At 52.6% G+C, this 15,704-nt stretch overlaps 1 protein-coding gene across 1 annotated transcript; it reads left to right on the top strand.

Annotated features, from left to right (window-relative positions):
* Positions 1–332: 332 nt before the first annotated feature.
* On the top strand, positions 333–15,698 carry LOC134015462 (serine/arginine repetitive matrix protein 2-like; the record flags this gene model as incomplete). The annotated part of the gene is made up of 17 exons (XM_062455009.1): positions 333–528; positions 3,958–5,707; positions 7,259–7,320; positions 8,057–8,215; positions 8,581–8,739; positions 8,957–9,474; positions 9,999–10,279; positions 10,627–10,764; positions 11,075–11,173; positions 11,301–11,353; positions 11,957–13,718; positions 13,821–13,940; positions 14,066–14,188; positions 14,261–14,299; positions 14,688–14,828; positions 14,931–15,068; positions 15,633–15,698. Coding segments are annotated over exons 2-17 (5,394 nt in total), but the record flags the coding sequence as incomplete, so codon positions are not given.
* Positions 15,699–15,704: the final 6 nt, after the last annotated feature.

Here is a 15,704-nt window from a genome sequence, read left to right as displayed (position 1 = left end):
CACACCTCTACTCCATCTCTGTCACGTCCTTCATCTCACAGTAGAAAGACAACATCTCAGCTCCACCTCTCCTTCTGAACCTCTCTCTCCTGCTCTCTCGCTCTTCCTCTCATGGTATAATCTCAAACCACTTCATATCTGTTAATGCCCCATCACCCTCTCCCCATCTCCTTTTCAACTCTCCATTCCCCATTCATAACACATGACGCATTATACATCCACTTTTTGAAAACGTCAAATCATGTATTAACAGTGTTCAATGTTTGCATGGCTGACTGCAGTGCTCTTGATTTTAAGCAGTTTATTAACCGGCTTCAAACGTTGCTGTGGATTGGGGCTTGACCTCAGTAGTGCTGGCAGAACTAGGACGACACCGTCTGGTGAACAGTCGTAAACGCACTCAAGTTTCAAACCATCTTCGACACGATTTGTTCGCAGACGGACCTGAAACTATAAGATCGGATGATAGTTAGCTAGCAACCTACATCGAATTTAAGAATTTACCTTCTACAACCAGAATAACCAAAGGTATGTCCTAAAATCGTTATGATGTAGTTGACGATGGCTGAAACTGTTGGTGTCATCCTGAAAATGTCGTTTACTTTTATCGGGTCTCGCAACGATATTCACGCCACGGCTTTAGCTGCTGAGCTAGCGAGCACGCCCGGCCTAACTAAGTTCCAACTTGAATTTAAGGCTGATTATTTCAACATACGAACCACATGCGAGCGAAAGCCTGTTTGCATCAGCATTACCTGCCGTGACACTATCAAATACAATTCGGTACGGGGGTAGGATTTGCCAGATAGCTAGCTAGCCTAATGTTGCAGGGTTAGTTTTAGTGAGGTGCTAGTTTGCAGTTCTATACTAGGTTGAATAGCACCAGGTTTGCTAACTGAGGTATCCGGACTAGCGCATTGTAGTAACAGGCTAGCTACAGTATGTGATAAATGTTTTAGACAAAGGAGAAGTCGTTTAGAAATGAAAGTGTCTCGCAAATAGGTTTAGTCAATGCCACTTTCTAGACTGGCATTGTAGCCTATCCGGCTAGCTAGCTTTAAGTGCCTTTCCGTGTTTCAGATCGTTTTTAAGACCTCCCAACGTTACTGTACCTACCACCAGTCTTAACAAAGCTAAGTAACAAAGCTGTGTGGCTATATTTATGCCCGGCCCGCATAGGTTGTACAGCCAGGTCTACGTAGGTAGCTGGCATGCCGCAGGTAACGCCATGCTGCCTTGACGGTGACGTCCTAGCTGTCTGGCGCAGCTTTAGAGTCATTTAGGGACACGAGTCGGCGGGGTCATTAACCAGCAAAACACTGCATTGCCTATCTCGACAAGGTAGCTTATCTATTTTCTTTTCAATTTCTCCCCTCGCCGAACACATGCTGCCATCAGTCACTGGTGAACATTATCATTGTTTGCCGTTACTGTGTCGAAGTGCGTGTCTAGTAATATGAGCTGTATTGCTACTCTTCAATACCGGGCCGGGGACACGGAAAGTGTTAAACGGAAGACCGGTTCGTTTTGCTAGATGAGTAGATAGCTAATGTCTAATAGCTTTAGGAGCCCCCGCAGAGGCCCACAGGTAAGGTTGTTCAGTGCTAACGGATTTAGCTAGACATCAACTTCTAACAAATGAAACCACTTTAACCAACTAACATATATCTCGCCGAATTATTGTGTAACTTGTTTGTGTTTTATAATGGTTCTGTAAAGCATATCCTTTATCCTCCTGTTTTTTTTTTAAATAACATTTTATTTACATTTAATGTATGTAGACAGTGCATGAGAAGATCAAGGATCAGAAGTACCTAATTCTGCAGTGTTTTGAAGGTGTGCTTGGTTTGGGGCCTGCTTGGTCTGTTCTGCGACAGGAGCCTGAGCCTCGGGTTTTGATTAGTCTTTCAACACTACCTTGCTGTGCTGCCCACCAAGACTCATGAATGTTCATGGCAATATGAGCTTCTGACTGAACTCCCAAGGCTGCTGTGATAGACCCAAGGGAGCATTTCGATACGTGTGTGTTCAAGTTCAAGTCTTCTATTGTCAGATGCACAGAACAACACAAGGTCAGACTGGGCACTGAAATTCTTAGGACTTAGTGTGTGAGAGAGAGAGTTTGTGTGTGTGTGTGAGAGAGAGAGTTTGTGTGTGTGGGAGAGAGAGAGTTTGTGTGTGTGGGAGAGAGAGAGTTTGTGTGTGTGGGAGAGAGAGAGTTTGTGTGTGTGGGAGAGAGAGTCAGTAATCTGGGTGATGGCCCTTGGCAGATGTTTGTCCTCCCACTTCCTGCTGTATCCCTCCCTCCCTTCCTCCCACTTCCTGCTGTATCCCTTCCTCCCACTTCCTGCTGTATCCCTCCCTCCCTTCCTCCCTCTGTCCCTCCTTCCCTCTCGTGTTAGCAGATGTGTTCTCAAGGCTGCAGTCAAGCAGAGTGGTTCAGTAGCTCAATTGTTGTCTTGCTGGTTACCAGGTGATCAGTCTGGTTACTAGGTGGTTACCAGGTGATCAGTCTGGTTACTAGGTGGTTACCAGGTGATCAGTCTGGTTACTAGATGGTTACCATGTGATCGGTCTGGTAAGTAGATGGTTACCAGGTGATCAGTCTGGTTACTAGATGGTTACCATGTGATCGGTCTGGTAAGTAGATGGTTACCAGGTGATCAGTCTGGTTACTAGATGGTTACCATGTGATCGGTCTGGTAAGTAGATGGTTACCAGGTGATCAGTCTAGTTACTAGGTGGTTACCAGGTGATCTGTCTGGTTACTAGGTGGTTACCAGGTGATCAGTCTGGTTACTAGGTGGTTACCAGGTGATCTGTCTGGTTACTAGGTGGTTACCAGGTGATCCGTCTGGTTACTAGGTGGTTACCAGGTGATCAGTCTGGTTACTAGGTGGTTACCATGTGATCTGTCTGGTTACTAGGTGGTTACTAAGTTGGATGGTTACTAGGTGGTTACCAGGAGATCAGTCTGTTTCTGTATTTGGATGAAGAGGCAGGTTCCAGATAGGGATGTATGAATGTTTGGCAACTGAAATTATTCAACAACAACAAAAACATAGTTTTCAGTGTTTGGCCAAGTGATTGAAAAGGCTGAAAACATTTTACCAGCGTGGAGCGAGGCGCTCGCACTTGATACATGCAGCCAGCATGTCAGCAGTGAGGAAGTTTTCAGTGTTTGGCCAAGTGATTGAAAAGGCTGAAAACATTTTACCAGCGTGGAGCGAGGCGCTCGCACTTGATACATGCAGCCAGCATGTCAGCAGTGAGGAAGCATAGCCACCTAGCTTATAGCCACCTAGCTTATAGCCACCTAGCCTATAGCCACCTAGCCTATAGCCACCTAGCCTATAGCCACCTAGCCTATAGCCACCTAGCCTATAGCCACCTAGCCTATAGCCACCTAGCCTATAGCCACCTAGCCGACGCAAATGTTTAGGGACCTCGGCCTAGTGTTTCATTATTTTCGGTTTCGGACAAGAATTTTGATTCCGGTGCATTCCTAGTTTCATACGGTTTTATACTGATCAGTGACTGTTTATCTGCTCCTATGTGTGTGAATGAACTGCTAAACAGTGATCGTATAGCATGACCAAGACGTGTGGCTCTTGTGAAGGAAGGGCGCCACTCTGAATGAAACCATACTGACCTCCCCCCAGGCCCTGGGGTCAGGTGAGGTCAGGAGTAAGACTGGGTTTCAATGCTGTGTTAGAAGCTGATCCAGCTTTGCTGCTGTGTCTGTGCTCTGTTGCTTTTGCCTGCTGTGTTCTCTGTCCCCAGCGAAGACCAGGAAGATCTGTTTTATACTCAGAACTGAGTGGATTTAAATGAAACCAGACCAGACCAATCTCACCCAGAGCTTCAGACTGCTGCCCCCCTCAGAATCTCCGGGAGGCTGTGAGAGGTTCAGACCAGACTAGTCAATAACCCACATCTCTCTGCCAACTTTTTCAGCTTTGCGTTGCTCTTGGAGCGTAGTGTCCCGCCCCCTACGCCCACCCTGATTGGAGGGCTGGGCAGCCCTCTCCTCCTATTGGCCCACATCAAAGCGCAGCTTGCTCTGACGCAGCTCAACGCGATTGCCGTCGGCAACGCCGGCCCCACCCTTCCCCCATCCCCCTCAGCGGCAGCCCTCTCGCTCCTCAACCTTCTAAAGACAGCCAACGCCATGTCCCATCCCCTCTACAACCCCTGGGGGGCGCCCTACTCCCAGCCCCCGCGGCCCGGCCCGGCCCAGTACAGCGGGGCGGCGACCCAGGCAGTGATGGACCCCCTGGGGGCTGCTCGTCTGGGCGGCAGCCCCGGCCTCCAGGGCCCTGGAGGGACTTCCAGCCAGGGGGGCATGCTGCCCCCGATGGCCCAGCAGATGGGCTACGGCATGGGCCAGAGGGCGACCGCCCTCACCCCAGACATGGAGAGCTCCATCGACATGCACATCCGCGGGGCGCGGGAAGAGGCGAGGCTACTCAGCCACATGGGCCAGCAGGCCCCGGGGGGGCGTAACCCTCGCATGGACCAGCTCCCCAGGAACGAGGGCTCATCTCTGGGGGGTGGCCTGAGCGGATATCCCCCGTCCTCGTCTTCCTCCATGTTGCAAGCCCCCCTCGGACTGTCAGACCGTGGCTCTGTTGATTGGCCGTCCTACCAGACTCCCTCCAGACACTTTACCTCCTCCGCTGGTGCCTCCCTCAAGCCTCAGTCCTCCCCTCAGATGGGCTCTGCGTACATGTATGGAGGAGAAGGAGGAAGTGGAGGAGGAGCAGGAAGTAGCTCCTCCTCCACAGGAGTCTCCAGAAGCGCCCCGATGATGCTTCCCTCCCCCTCTCCCTCCTCCTCATCTCGGCCCGCTCCTCGCTACACCTCGGAGAACGCCAGCAGCATCCTGGCCACCTTCGGCCTCTCCAACGAGGACCTGGAGATGCTGAGCCACTACCCCGACGAGCAGCTCACGCCAGAGAACCTGCCCTACATCCTGAGGGACATCCGCATCCGCAAGGCCGCCAGGACCCCGACCCTGGACGTGGACCACCGCACCCCACCCGGCGGCGGGGGCGGACTGGAACGGCCGGGAGCCCGAACGGGCATCCCCTCTGCCCCCCCGCAGGAGCAGCAGGCCGGAGGCCCGCAGAGCAACGTCATCGATTACCGGCACGCCTCCGGGGGCGGGGGTTTGACGGACAGTGGCGGCGGCAGAGGCCTCAATGCTGGTGACGCCGTCGCCAAAGACAACGTGGCGTCGATGTACGGCAGGGTGTCCAGTATCGCTACGGTGTCCGGTTCCGGCTCGTACGCAGCGATGCCGAGACCAGACCTCAGCCAGCGAGCCCCCAGCCCCATCTCCCTGCCCCAGAAGGACAAGGACGACCGCCTGCTGGACCCCAAGGCGCCCAAACCCATCCCGGTGAGGGAGCAAGGGGGCATCCGGCCCACGGCTGCCCCAGGACGGGTTGCCCCGCGCGCGCCCACCCACCTGCGCTCCGGGCTGGTGGTGCTCAGTGGTGGAAGTCAGGATGGAGGGAATGAGGTGGAGGTGCCTCAACAACAACAGCAGCAGCAGCAGCAGCAGCAACAGCAACCACCTCTCTACCCAGTGATGGACCCGTCCCCCCCCTCTCCCATGACGATGCACATGCTGATGCATGGGCTGCCCAGAGTGTTTCCACACACCTGTTCTCTGTGTAGCATACAATGTGCCGAGTTGAGGGTGAGTATGCCCACCTCTCCTCCTCTTCCGTCCTCCCTCCACCTCTCCTCTGCCTCTATCCTCTCCTCCTCCACCTCCCTCCATCTTCTCCTCCACCCAGAATCCTGTCTCCCTCTCCTGTGTTCTTCTCGTCTCTCGGTTAACGTCTGATCTTCTTGTACGACTGATCTCTGATGTGTATTATTGAGATGTAAATGTGTGTGACCTGTGTGCTGGTCTGTTAATTATGTATGTACTAAACCCTAATAAAGAGAGGTTTTGTCTGAACACCGTTGCCGACTCCCAATATCCCATCCCTGGAGAGGACCCATCCTGAAGAAGAAACAAGATCCCATCCCTGGTGAAGACCCATCCTGAAGAAGAAACAAGATCCCATCCCTGGTGAAGACTCATCCTGAAGAAGAAACAAGATCCCATCCCTGGTGAAGACCCATCCTCAAGAAGAAACAAGATCCCATCCCTGGTGAAGACCCATCTTGAAGAAGAAACAAGATCCCATCCCTGGTGAAGACCCATCCTGAAGAAGAAACAAGATCCCATCCCTGGAGAGGACCCATCCTCAAGAAGAAACAAGATCCCATCCCTTGTGAAGACTCATCCTGAAGAAGAAACAAGATCCCATCCCTGGTGAAGACTCATCCTCAAGAAGAAACAAGATCCCATCCCTGGTGAAGACCCATCCTGAAGAAGAAACAAGATCCCATCCCTGGAGAGGACCCATCCTCAAGAAGAAACAAGATCCCATCCCTTGTGAAGACTCATCCTGAAGAAGAAACAAGATCCCATCCCTGGTGAAGACCCATCCTCAAGAAGAAACAAGATCCCATCCCTGGTGAAGACCCATCCCGAAGAAGAAACAAGATCCCATCCCTGGTGAAGACCCATCTTGAAGGAGAAACAAGATCCCATCCCTGGTGAAGACTCATCCTGAAGAAGAAACAAGATCCCATCCTTGGAGAGGCTCCTGCTTTCAAGGCTGAGAAGATCCATTTTATTTCTTTATTTCTCCAAAATTGACTTCCCCAGTGAGGTCTGAAGGACTGTGTTGTCATCACTGAGTGTACAAGAGTTTGTCTTTTTTTTTTTGCGACTCATACTAATTCCATTGTATCCTCCCATATGTGACCACAACACACCTTGTTAATGAACTTGACCATGGAACAGTGCATGTTTGATCTGTGTTCCTGTACCACCCACTTGTGGGAGGAGGACATGCCAGGAGAGCTGCCCCAAGATGGCTGCCGTATCCATGGAGACAAGAAGAGAGGAAGACTGAAGATTCCAGATTTTTTCTTTTTCGGCCGCTGTTTAAATCCAGATTTTTTGTTGTTGTTCTAAACCAAGATTATAATTATAATATCCAATAATATACTTTTATTGTATAAGTTGAAAGGCAACATTGTATTTCGAACACTTGCATTTGTTGTGGTGGATGGAAGCATGAAAATCTGCTCTATGGAGATGGTTTAGTTACTGCGTAAATAAGAACGTGATGATGAAGACAGGCCTTTTCTGACCATGTGTGCATGTGTGTGTGTGTGTGGTTGCTAGGAGTGGGCCCGTCACCAGGATTCAGCCATACACATTGAGAAGTGCAGACTCCTCCGAAAACAGTGAGTTCCCAAACGCAGTAGTGTGCATATGTGTTACTGTAAGTGCAGGGTTTCCCGCAGAAAGTGTGTTAGTCAAGGTGGTAGGGTGAGATGGGGCAGCAGCCCTCATCTGGCCTGGGGGCAGCAGCCCTCATCTGGCCTGGGGGCGGCAGCCCTCATCTGGCCTGGGGGCGGCAGCCCTCATCTGGCCTGGGGGCGGCAGCCCTCATCTGGCCTGGGGGCGGCAGCCCTCATCTGGCCTGGGGGCGGCAGCCCTCATCTGGCCTGGGGGCGGCAGCCCTCATCTGGCCTGGGGGCGGCAGCCCTCATCTGGCCTGGGGGCGGCAGCCCTCATCTGGCCTGGGGGCGGCAGCCCTCATCTGGCCTGGGGGCGGCAGCCCTCATCTGGCCTGGGGGCGGCAGCCCTCATCTGGCCTGGGGGCGGCAGCCCTCATCTGGCCTGGGGGCGGTGAACACACCTCTGTTCCCTCTGCTACAAAGTCTGATCAAAGTCATCCTGACCTGATGCTTAGCCAAGCAGCGCTCAGTCATGCTAGGAGACCAGCTGTAAATACTCTGTCTGTGCAAACGCACTCAGATTCCTCTGTCTGCCTTTGCCTTTAAGAGACATTATGTTCAGAGCTGGGCCTTAGTGAGGGAGCCTCTCTGCTTGCAGTAAAGATGAAGAATGAATGTAATGTCAACAAATTGTGATTGAAACTTTTTTTTCCCTTCTACCTCTCGTCTGAATTCCTAGGTTGAAAAAACCTGAAAAAGAGTCCAGTACTGAGTCTGTCGTCTCTCCCAAGTTCCCAGCCTGGGTCCCTGAGAGAGCCCCCGACAGGCCTCCCCTCCCCCCCGACAGGCCTCCCCTCCCCCCTGACGGCCCCCCCGGCCCCCCCACCCCGCTGTCCAGGTGAGGGGAGAGACCAGCATGAAGGAGCACAGTCACACAGATGAAACACTGAACACTAACCCTTAGGGGTGGGAATCTTTTGGTACCTCACGATTCATGATTTTTTGGGATTTTTAATCAAAAATATATTAAATTTTATTTATATATATATATATATATATATATATATAAGAAGAAAAAAAATATCTTTTTTTTTTTACATTTGTGAATCACTTAGAAGACTCAATCGCGATTCAAATGTGAATCGATTTTTTTCAATCACCTACTAACCCTCCATCTTCTCCTCCCTCCCTCAATCATCTTTAACCCTTGCTTCCTCCCCCTCCTCCTCCCTCTCCTCCCTCCCCCTCCTCCTCCCCCTGTAGGAATGACGTCCCGTCTCGTGAGCTTGATGTCTCCAGCGCTCGTCCTCGCCGCCAGGCCTCCAAGTCGCACTCGCCAAGCCCCTGCCGTTACCACGGCAACTCCCCCTCCGCCCGCCGGCCATATCAACGGTCACGGTCACCACGGAAACGTGCTCGCGGGTCCGTCAACTGTTTTTGTTCTGTCAGCCAATGAGAAGAGAGGGTCTTTTTTGCGCCTTATTGGCGATTTAGCTGGTTGGGTAGCATTCAATTTTTGATTGATTGGTTAATTGGCTTGTTGACTTGATTATGTAACAGCCTTAGATTGTTGATTGGTCCTTTAATAATCAGGTTTGTTTGATTGATTTAACTTCCTGCTTGTGATATTATCCATCAGGTCCCGCTCCCGGTCTCCACGGCGACATGCCCGAGCCAGCCCCCCCTCCTTTCGCCGGTCCCGCTCCCGGTCTCCACGGCGACTTGCCCGAGCCAGCCCCCCCTCCTTTCGCCGGTCCCGCTCCCGGTCTCCACGGCGACCTGCCCGAGCCAGCCCCCCCTCCTTTCGCCGGTTCCGCTCCCAGTCTCCACGGCGACCTGCCCGAGCCAGCCCCCCCTCCTTTCGCCGGTCCCAGTCTCCACGACGACCTGCCCGAGCCAGCCCCTCCTCTCGCCGGTCCCAGTCTCCACGGCGACCTGCCCGAGCCAGTCCCCCCTCCTCTCGCCGCTCCCAGTCTCCACGGCGACCTGCCCGAGCCAGCCCCCCCTCCTCTCGCCGCCGCCTCGCCCGGTCTCGCTCGCCGTCTCGCTCCTGGTCCCCGTTGCCACGGCGACCTCGTAGAGGGTCATCGCCGTGCCCCCGGAGGGACTCCAGGGAGACGAGCGCTGAGAGGCTGGCACGGAAACTGGTGTTGACCGGTAGGGGAGTGAGCGTGTGTCTGGTTGAGTGTATGTGTGTGTGTATATATGTGTGTGTGTGTGTGTGTGTGTGTGTGTTAGGTAAATCTTTAAAAAGAAGGGCACAGAGTCGTTGGGTTCAAATAAAGTCCAAAATAGTTTTATTCCTGCTAGCAAGGAGACAAGTTTCATCACGGTACAAAGTTGTCTGAAAATTAATAAGTTATTAATTGAGTGTGTGTGTGTGTGTGATATGTGTATTAACCCTTGTGTTATCTTCGGGTCATTCTGACCCATCAGTCATTGTGACCCACCGTCGTATTGCGACAGATTTACCGCATACAAAGACAAAGTGAAGCATTTTCTTTTAACCGTTGGGCTGTCTCAGACCCCCCACATTGCAAAGGTTAAAAGAAAATTATTTTAATTTGTTTTTGTATTGGGTAAAATTGGGTAAACACAACGATGGTTCGTTATGAACCTTTGTGTCATGTCACCCGAAGGCAGCACGAGGGTTAATAAGTGTGTGTGTGTGTGTTCCGCAGCGGGTCCGTCCATCACAGACAGAAGCAGCATGGAAGCTATGATGCAGAGACTGGCTCCTGCCCTCCTGGCTGAGCTGGCCAAGAAGAAAGCAGCCGCCTCTTCCTCCTCCAAGGCCTCCGCAGCCAAGCGCTCTTCATCACCATCCTCCTCCAAGGCCTCCGCAGCCAAGCGCTCTTCATCACCATCCTCCTCTAAGGCCTCCGCAGCCAAGCGCTCTTCATCACCATCCTCCTCTAAGGGTTTGGCTAAGACCTCCAAGACCCCTCGCCCTGCAGCAGTGGTAGGAGACTGTGTGTGTGTGAGAAGCCTTGTTTTACTAGCTGTGTGACGAGAAATCCCCACAAGAAACAATCAAAACTTAACAAGAGGGTTAAGTTTAGGGTTGGGGTTAAGGTAAGGGAAGACTGGATTTCTAATCGGAATGTATTCTGACTGTATTCTGAATCTGACTGTATTCTGATTCCGACTGTATTCTGATTCTGACTGTATTCTGAATCTGACTGTATTCTGAATCTGACTGTATTCTGATTCTGACTGTATTCTGAGTCCCCACAAGGATAGATAGGTAAAGTGTGTGAGTGAAGAAGTGTGTTGGTGTGGCTAACGTCACGTGCCCCGCCCCTCCAGAGCCCCACCCCCCCAGGGAAGGACTGCCTGGTCCGGCTGCTGGAGATTCCCACCCACTCCTCCTACCAGGAAGTAGAGCAGGCGGTGCAGCCCTTCGGAAAAACATCCGTGATTATCCTGCTCAAGGCTATACAAGAGGTAACACACATCTATGATTATCCTGCTCAAGGCTATACAAGAGGTAACACACATCTATGATTATCCTGCTCAAGGCTATACAAGAAGTAACACACATCTATGATTATCCTGCTCAAGGCTATACAAGAAGTAACACACACACACTCAAACTGGATACCATCAGAGCCACTTTCTCAAATGCCAAAGCTCCCAGACTAATCATTTACAGACCTCAGTCATCTAGTGCTTTATCAAAGGGAACACTTGACTAATGAAGAATACATATGTATAGTGTATGAAATAAGATTTTGGGTTTGACGTGTGTGTCTAGGCATCTGTGCTGTTTGAAGAGGAGGAAAGTGCCAGGGCGATTATAAACTGCAACAACCTCACGATCAGTGGGGAACCCATCACCGTTGTCATGGACAAGGTAGATAAACACACACACACACTGGTTAAACATGTACAAATATTTCATCGGTAATCTACAGTATAGTGATCAGTGGTAAATACATTTACACAGACAATAAACTGTGTGTGTGTGTGTGTCAACTCAGGATGTCCTAGAGGATGATGGGAAGGATCAGAAGGTGAAGAACGTGGCAGTAATGTGAGTGTCTCCCCCTCTCTCTCTTCCCCTCTCTTTCTGTCTCCCTCTGTCTCTCTCTCTACTTCTCTCTCTCTGTCTCCCTCTCTTTCTGTCTCCCTCTGTCTCTCTCTCTCCTTCTCTCTCTCTGTCTCCCTCTCTTTCTGTCTCCCTCTGTCTCTCTCCTTCTCTCTCTGTCTCCCTCTCTCTCTGTCTCCCTCCGTCTGTCTCCCCCTCTCTCTCTTCCCCTCTCTTTCTGTCTTCCCCTCTCTTTCTGTCTCCCTCTGTCTCTCTCTCTCCTTCTCTCTCTCTGTCTCCCTCTCTTTCTGTCTCCCTCTGTCTCTCTCTCTCCGTCTCTCTCTCTGTCTCCCTCTCTTTCTGTCTCCCTCTCTCTCTCTCTCTCTCTCCTTCTCTCTCTCTGTCTCCCTCTCTTTCTGTCTCCCTCTGTCTCTCTCTCTCCTTCTCTCTCTCTGTCTCACTCTCTTTCTGTCTCCCTCTGTCTCTCTCTCTCCTTCTCTCTCCGTCTCTCTCTCTGTCTCCCTCTCTCTCTGTCTCCCTCCGTCTGTCTCCCCCTCTCTCCTTGTCTCTCTCGGTTTCCAATAATCTCTCCCTTTGCTTCTTCTGCAGAAAACCCTCCACCAAGTCCACCCCAAACAAAATCCCTTTGTCTGTTCCCAAACCATCGTCCAACACATCCAAGGCGGCGACCGCAACCTCCTCTAAGAGTTCAGGTTCTTCAAAAGCAACCAAACCCCTGTCCTCTACAACCAAGACGTCTTCGACCGTGACCAAGAAGTCAACCTCAATTAAACCACAAACCAAGACTGTTTCTAAAACCAACACCAAGCCAACCTCCTCTATACCCCTGTCCTCAACAGCCAAGACGAACACAACCGCAACCACAAAGTCGACCTTAACCAAACCTCAAACCAAACCCGCTTCTAAAACCGACACCAAGCCAACGTCAACCTCCTCTATCAAAAAGGGGGCAACCAAGGAGATGGTTACCAAGACAACCACAACCGCACCCAAACCCCTGTCCTCCACAGCCAAGACATCATCGACCGCAATCACAAAGTCGACCTCAACCAAACCTCTAACCAAGACCGCTTCTAAAACCGATACCAAGGAAACGTCAACCTCTGCTTCCAAAGAGGGGGCAACCAAGGAGACGGTTACCAAGACAAGCGTGGTTACCAAGGTTCCTGGGCCCTCTGCAGCTGAGGCCTCTGGTTCCAACTCTGGAGATTCCAAACGCCCACTGGAGAAAACCAGAACTTCTGACGCTGCAGCTAAGCCCCTCCCCTCTTCCCGCCCACCTGGTGTCTCACCTGAAGAGCCAAACACGCCTGGTGCAGGTGCAGGTGAGGGTGCGAGACAGCAGTCCTCAACCATGGCTGTAGAGGCCACACCTATAAAACTAGAAGCCACGCCTATAAAACTAGAAGCCATGCCTATAAAACTAGAAGCCACACCTATAAAACCAGAGGCCACGCCCACGGAACCAGAGGCTACGCCCACGGAACCAGAGGCCACGCCCACGGAACCAGAGGCCACGCCCACGGAACCAGAAGCCTCTGTGACAAAACTAGAGACCAAGCCCACAGAAGCAGAAGCCACACTTGCAAAACCAGAGGCCACACCCATGGATTCTATGGCCACACCCACTGAAACAAAGGCCACTGTGACAAAACCGGAGGCCACACCCATGGAACCTGAGGCCACTGTAACAATACCAGAGGCCACGCCCACAAAACTAGACACCACGCACACAGAAGCAGAAGCCACACTTGCGAAACTAGAGGCCACACCCATGGATTCTATGGCCACACCCACTGAACCAAAGGCCACTGTGACAAAACCGGACGCCACATCCATGGAACCAGAGATTACGCCCACAGAACCAGAGGCCACAGTGACACAACTAAAGGCCATACCTACAAAACTTGTGGCCGCACCCATGGAACCGGAGGCCACGCCCACGGAACCGGAGGCCACGCCAATGGAATCAGAGGCTATGCCTGCTGAACCAGAGACCACTGTGACAGAACCAGAGGCCACACCTACACAACTAGAGGCCAGACCCATGGATCCTATGGCCACACCCACTGAACCAAAGGCCATGCCCATGGAACAAGAAGCCACGCCCACTGAACCAGGGGCCACACCCACGAATCCTATGGCCACTCCCACTGAACCAGAGGCCACACCCACGGATCCGGAGCCCTTGGAGACAACGACAGACCCTCAGGCCCACGTAACCATGGTTACGGAACCCTCACAGAACACAACCGATGCCCAACCCATGACCTCCGGTCAACACCGGCCAGAACCCACAACTCCTGCTTCCATGGAAACGGATTCCAAAGAGGAATCATCAAAACTACAGGTGCACTGTTTCATGCGTGTGTGTGTGCTACCTCATGATAAGCAGAGCACTCTGAATCTTAATGGTATATTTGTGTGTGTGTGTGTGTGTGTGTGTGTGTAGCTGGTGAAGGTGGCAGGAGTCCCACACAAGCTGCTAAAGAGCCCCAGACTCATCCAGCTGATGAACAAGACCTTCAACATCACCATCAGAGATGTCTACATCTTCCTAGACCACGGACTGGTACGCACACACACACACACACACACACCTTCAACATCACCATCAGAGATGTCTACATCTTCCTAGACCACAGACTGGTACGCACACACACACTTCTTAATTTATATCCCCCCTCTCTCTTCCAGGTTTTTGTAACGCTGGTGTGTCCAGACATTAATGAGATGAGCAAGGCCTTCTTCCACCCCTGCCTCTCCCTGCAGGGCCACAGGCTCCACTTTAAACTGCTGCAGAACTACAACATGCTGGAGGTAACACTCACACACACTCACACACTCACACACACACACGTAAACTAACCCTTACCCTTCTGTCTGTCACAGGAGAACGCTTACACAACCCTGTTGAAGCTGATCAACCATGTGAGTCTCCCTCTCCTCACCTTTCTCTTCTCTCCCTCTCTCTCTCCTCTCCCTCTCTCTCTTCTCTCCCTCTCTTCTCCTCTCCCTCTCTCCTCTCCCTTTCTCTTCTCCCCTCTCTCCTCTCCCTCTCTCTCTTCTCTCCTTCTCTCTTCTCCTCTCCCTCTCTCCTCTCCTCTCCCCCTCTCCTCCTCTCTCCTCTCTCCTCTTCTCCTCTCCCTCTCTTCTCCTCTCCCTCTCTTCTCCTCTCCCTCTCTCTTCTCCTCCCTCTCTCTTCTCCTCTCCCTCTCTTCTCCTCTCTTCTCCTCTCCCTCTCTTCTCCTCTCCCTCTCTTCTCCTCTCCCTCTCTCTCCTCTCTCCCTGCTTGTGTAACGTTTGCGTCCTGTTCCAGTCTCATGCGGTGGACCCCAGCCTGCTGGCAGACCGGCTGCTGCTGGTGCTGCTGCCCAGCCTACCTGAAGACACCCAGCTGGTCCTGCAGCACCTAGCCCAGCACGGAACCTTACGGAACCACTTGGTCATGGTCAACAAGGTACACACACACACACACACGCTACACACACTCCACACGTACGTGATTCACACACTCTGTGACACACTAACAAGTTTGTTTGATGTTGTGTGTGTGATCCAGATGTTCGTGGAGATGGACTCAGTGAGGGAGGTGGGGGCGGCCCTCTGCACCCCTCCCAGCCCCCTCCTGGTGCAGAAGGGGATGCTCATGTATAGCTTCAGCGTTCCTGTTGGGGCACCCCCCCCAAACACCCCTGTGGTACGTACTGACCCCCCCCCCCCCCCCAAACACCCCTGTGGTACGTACTGACCCCCCCCCCCCCCCAAACACCCCTGTGGTACGTACTGACCCCCCCCCCCCAAACACCCCTGTGGTACGTACTGACCCCCCCCCCCCCCCCCAAACACCCCTGTGGTACGTACTGACCCCCCCCCCCCCAAACACCCCTGTGGTACGTACTGACCCCCCCCCCCCCAAACACCCCTGTGGTACGTACTGACCCCCCCCCCCCCCCAAACACCCCTGTGGTACGTACTGACCCCCCCCCCCCCCCAAACACCCCTGTGGTACGTACTGACCCCCCCCCCCCCAAACACCCCTGTGGTACGTACTGACCCCCCCCCCCCCCAAACACCCCTGTGGTACGTACTGACCCCCCCCCCCCCCCCCCCCAAACACCCCTGTGGTACGTACTGACCCCCCCCCCCCCAAAACACCCCTGTGGTACGTACTGACCCCCCCCCCCCCCAAACACCCCTGTGTGTGTGTGTGTGTTCCAGCTGGTGAAGGTAACAGCTGTGTGTGTGTGTGTGTGTGTTCCAGCTGGTGAAGGTGAATGGGATCGTTGGGAAGGCAAACTGTCCTCTGAAGCTCAGAGAGCTGGCGTTGCCGTTC

Source organism: Osmerus eperlanus, unplaced genomic scaffold (assembly GCF_963692335.1).
Source record: "Osmerus eperlanus unplaced genomic scaffold, fOsmEpe2.1 SCAFFOLD_176, whole genome shotgun sequence".
Classification (NCBI taxonomy): Eukaryota; Metazoa; Chordata; class Actinopteri; order Osmeriformes; family Osmeridae; genus Osmerus; species Osmerus eperlanus.
This window is presented reverse-complemented; position numbering and strand designations above follow the sequence as displayed.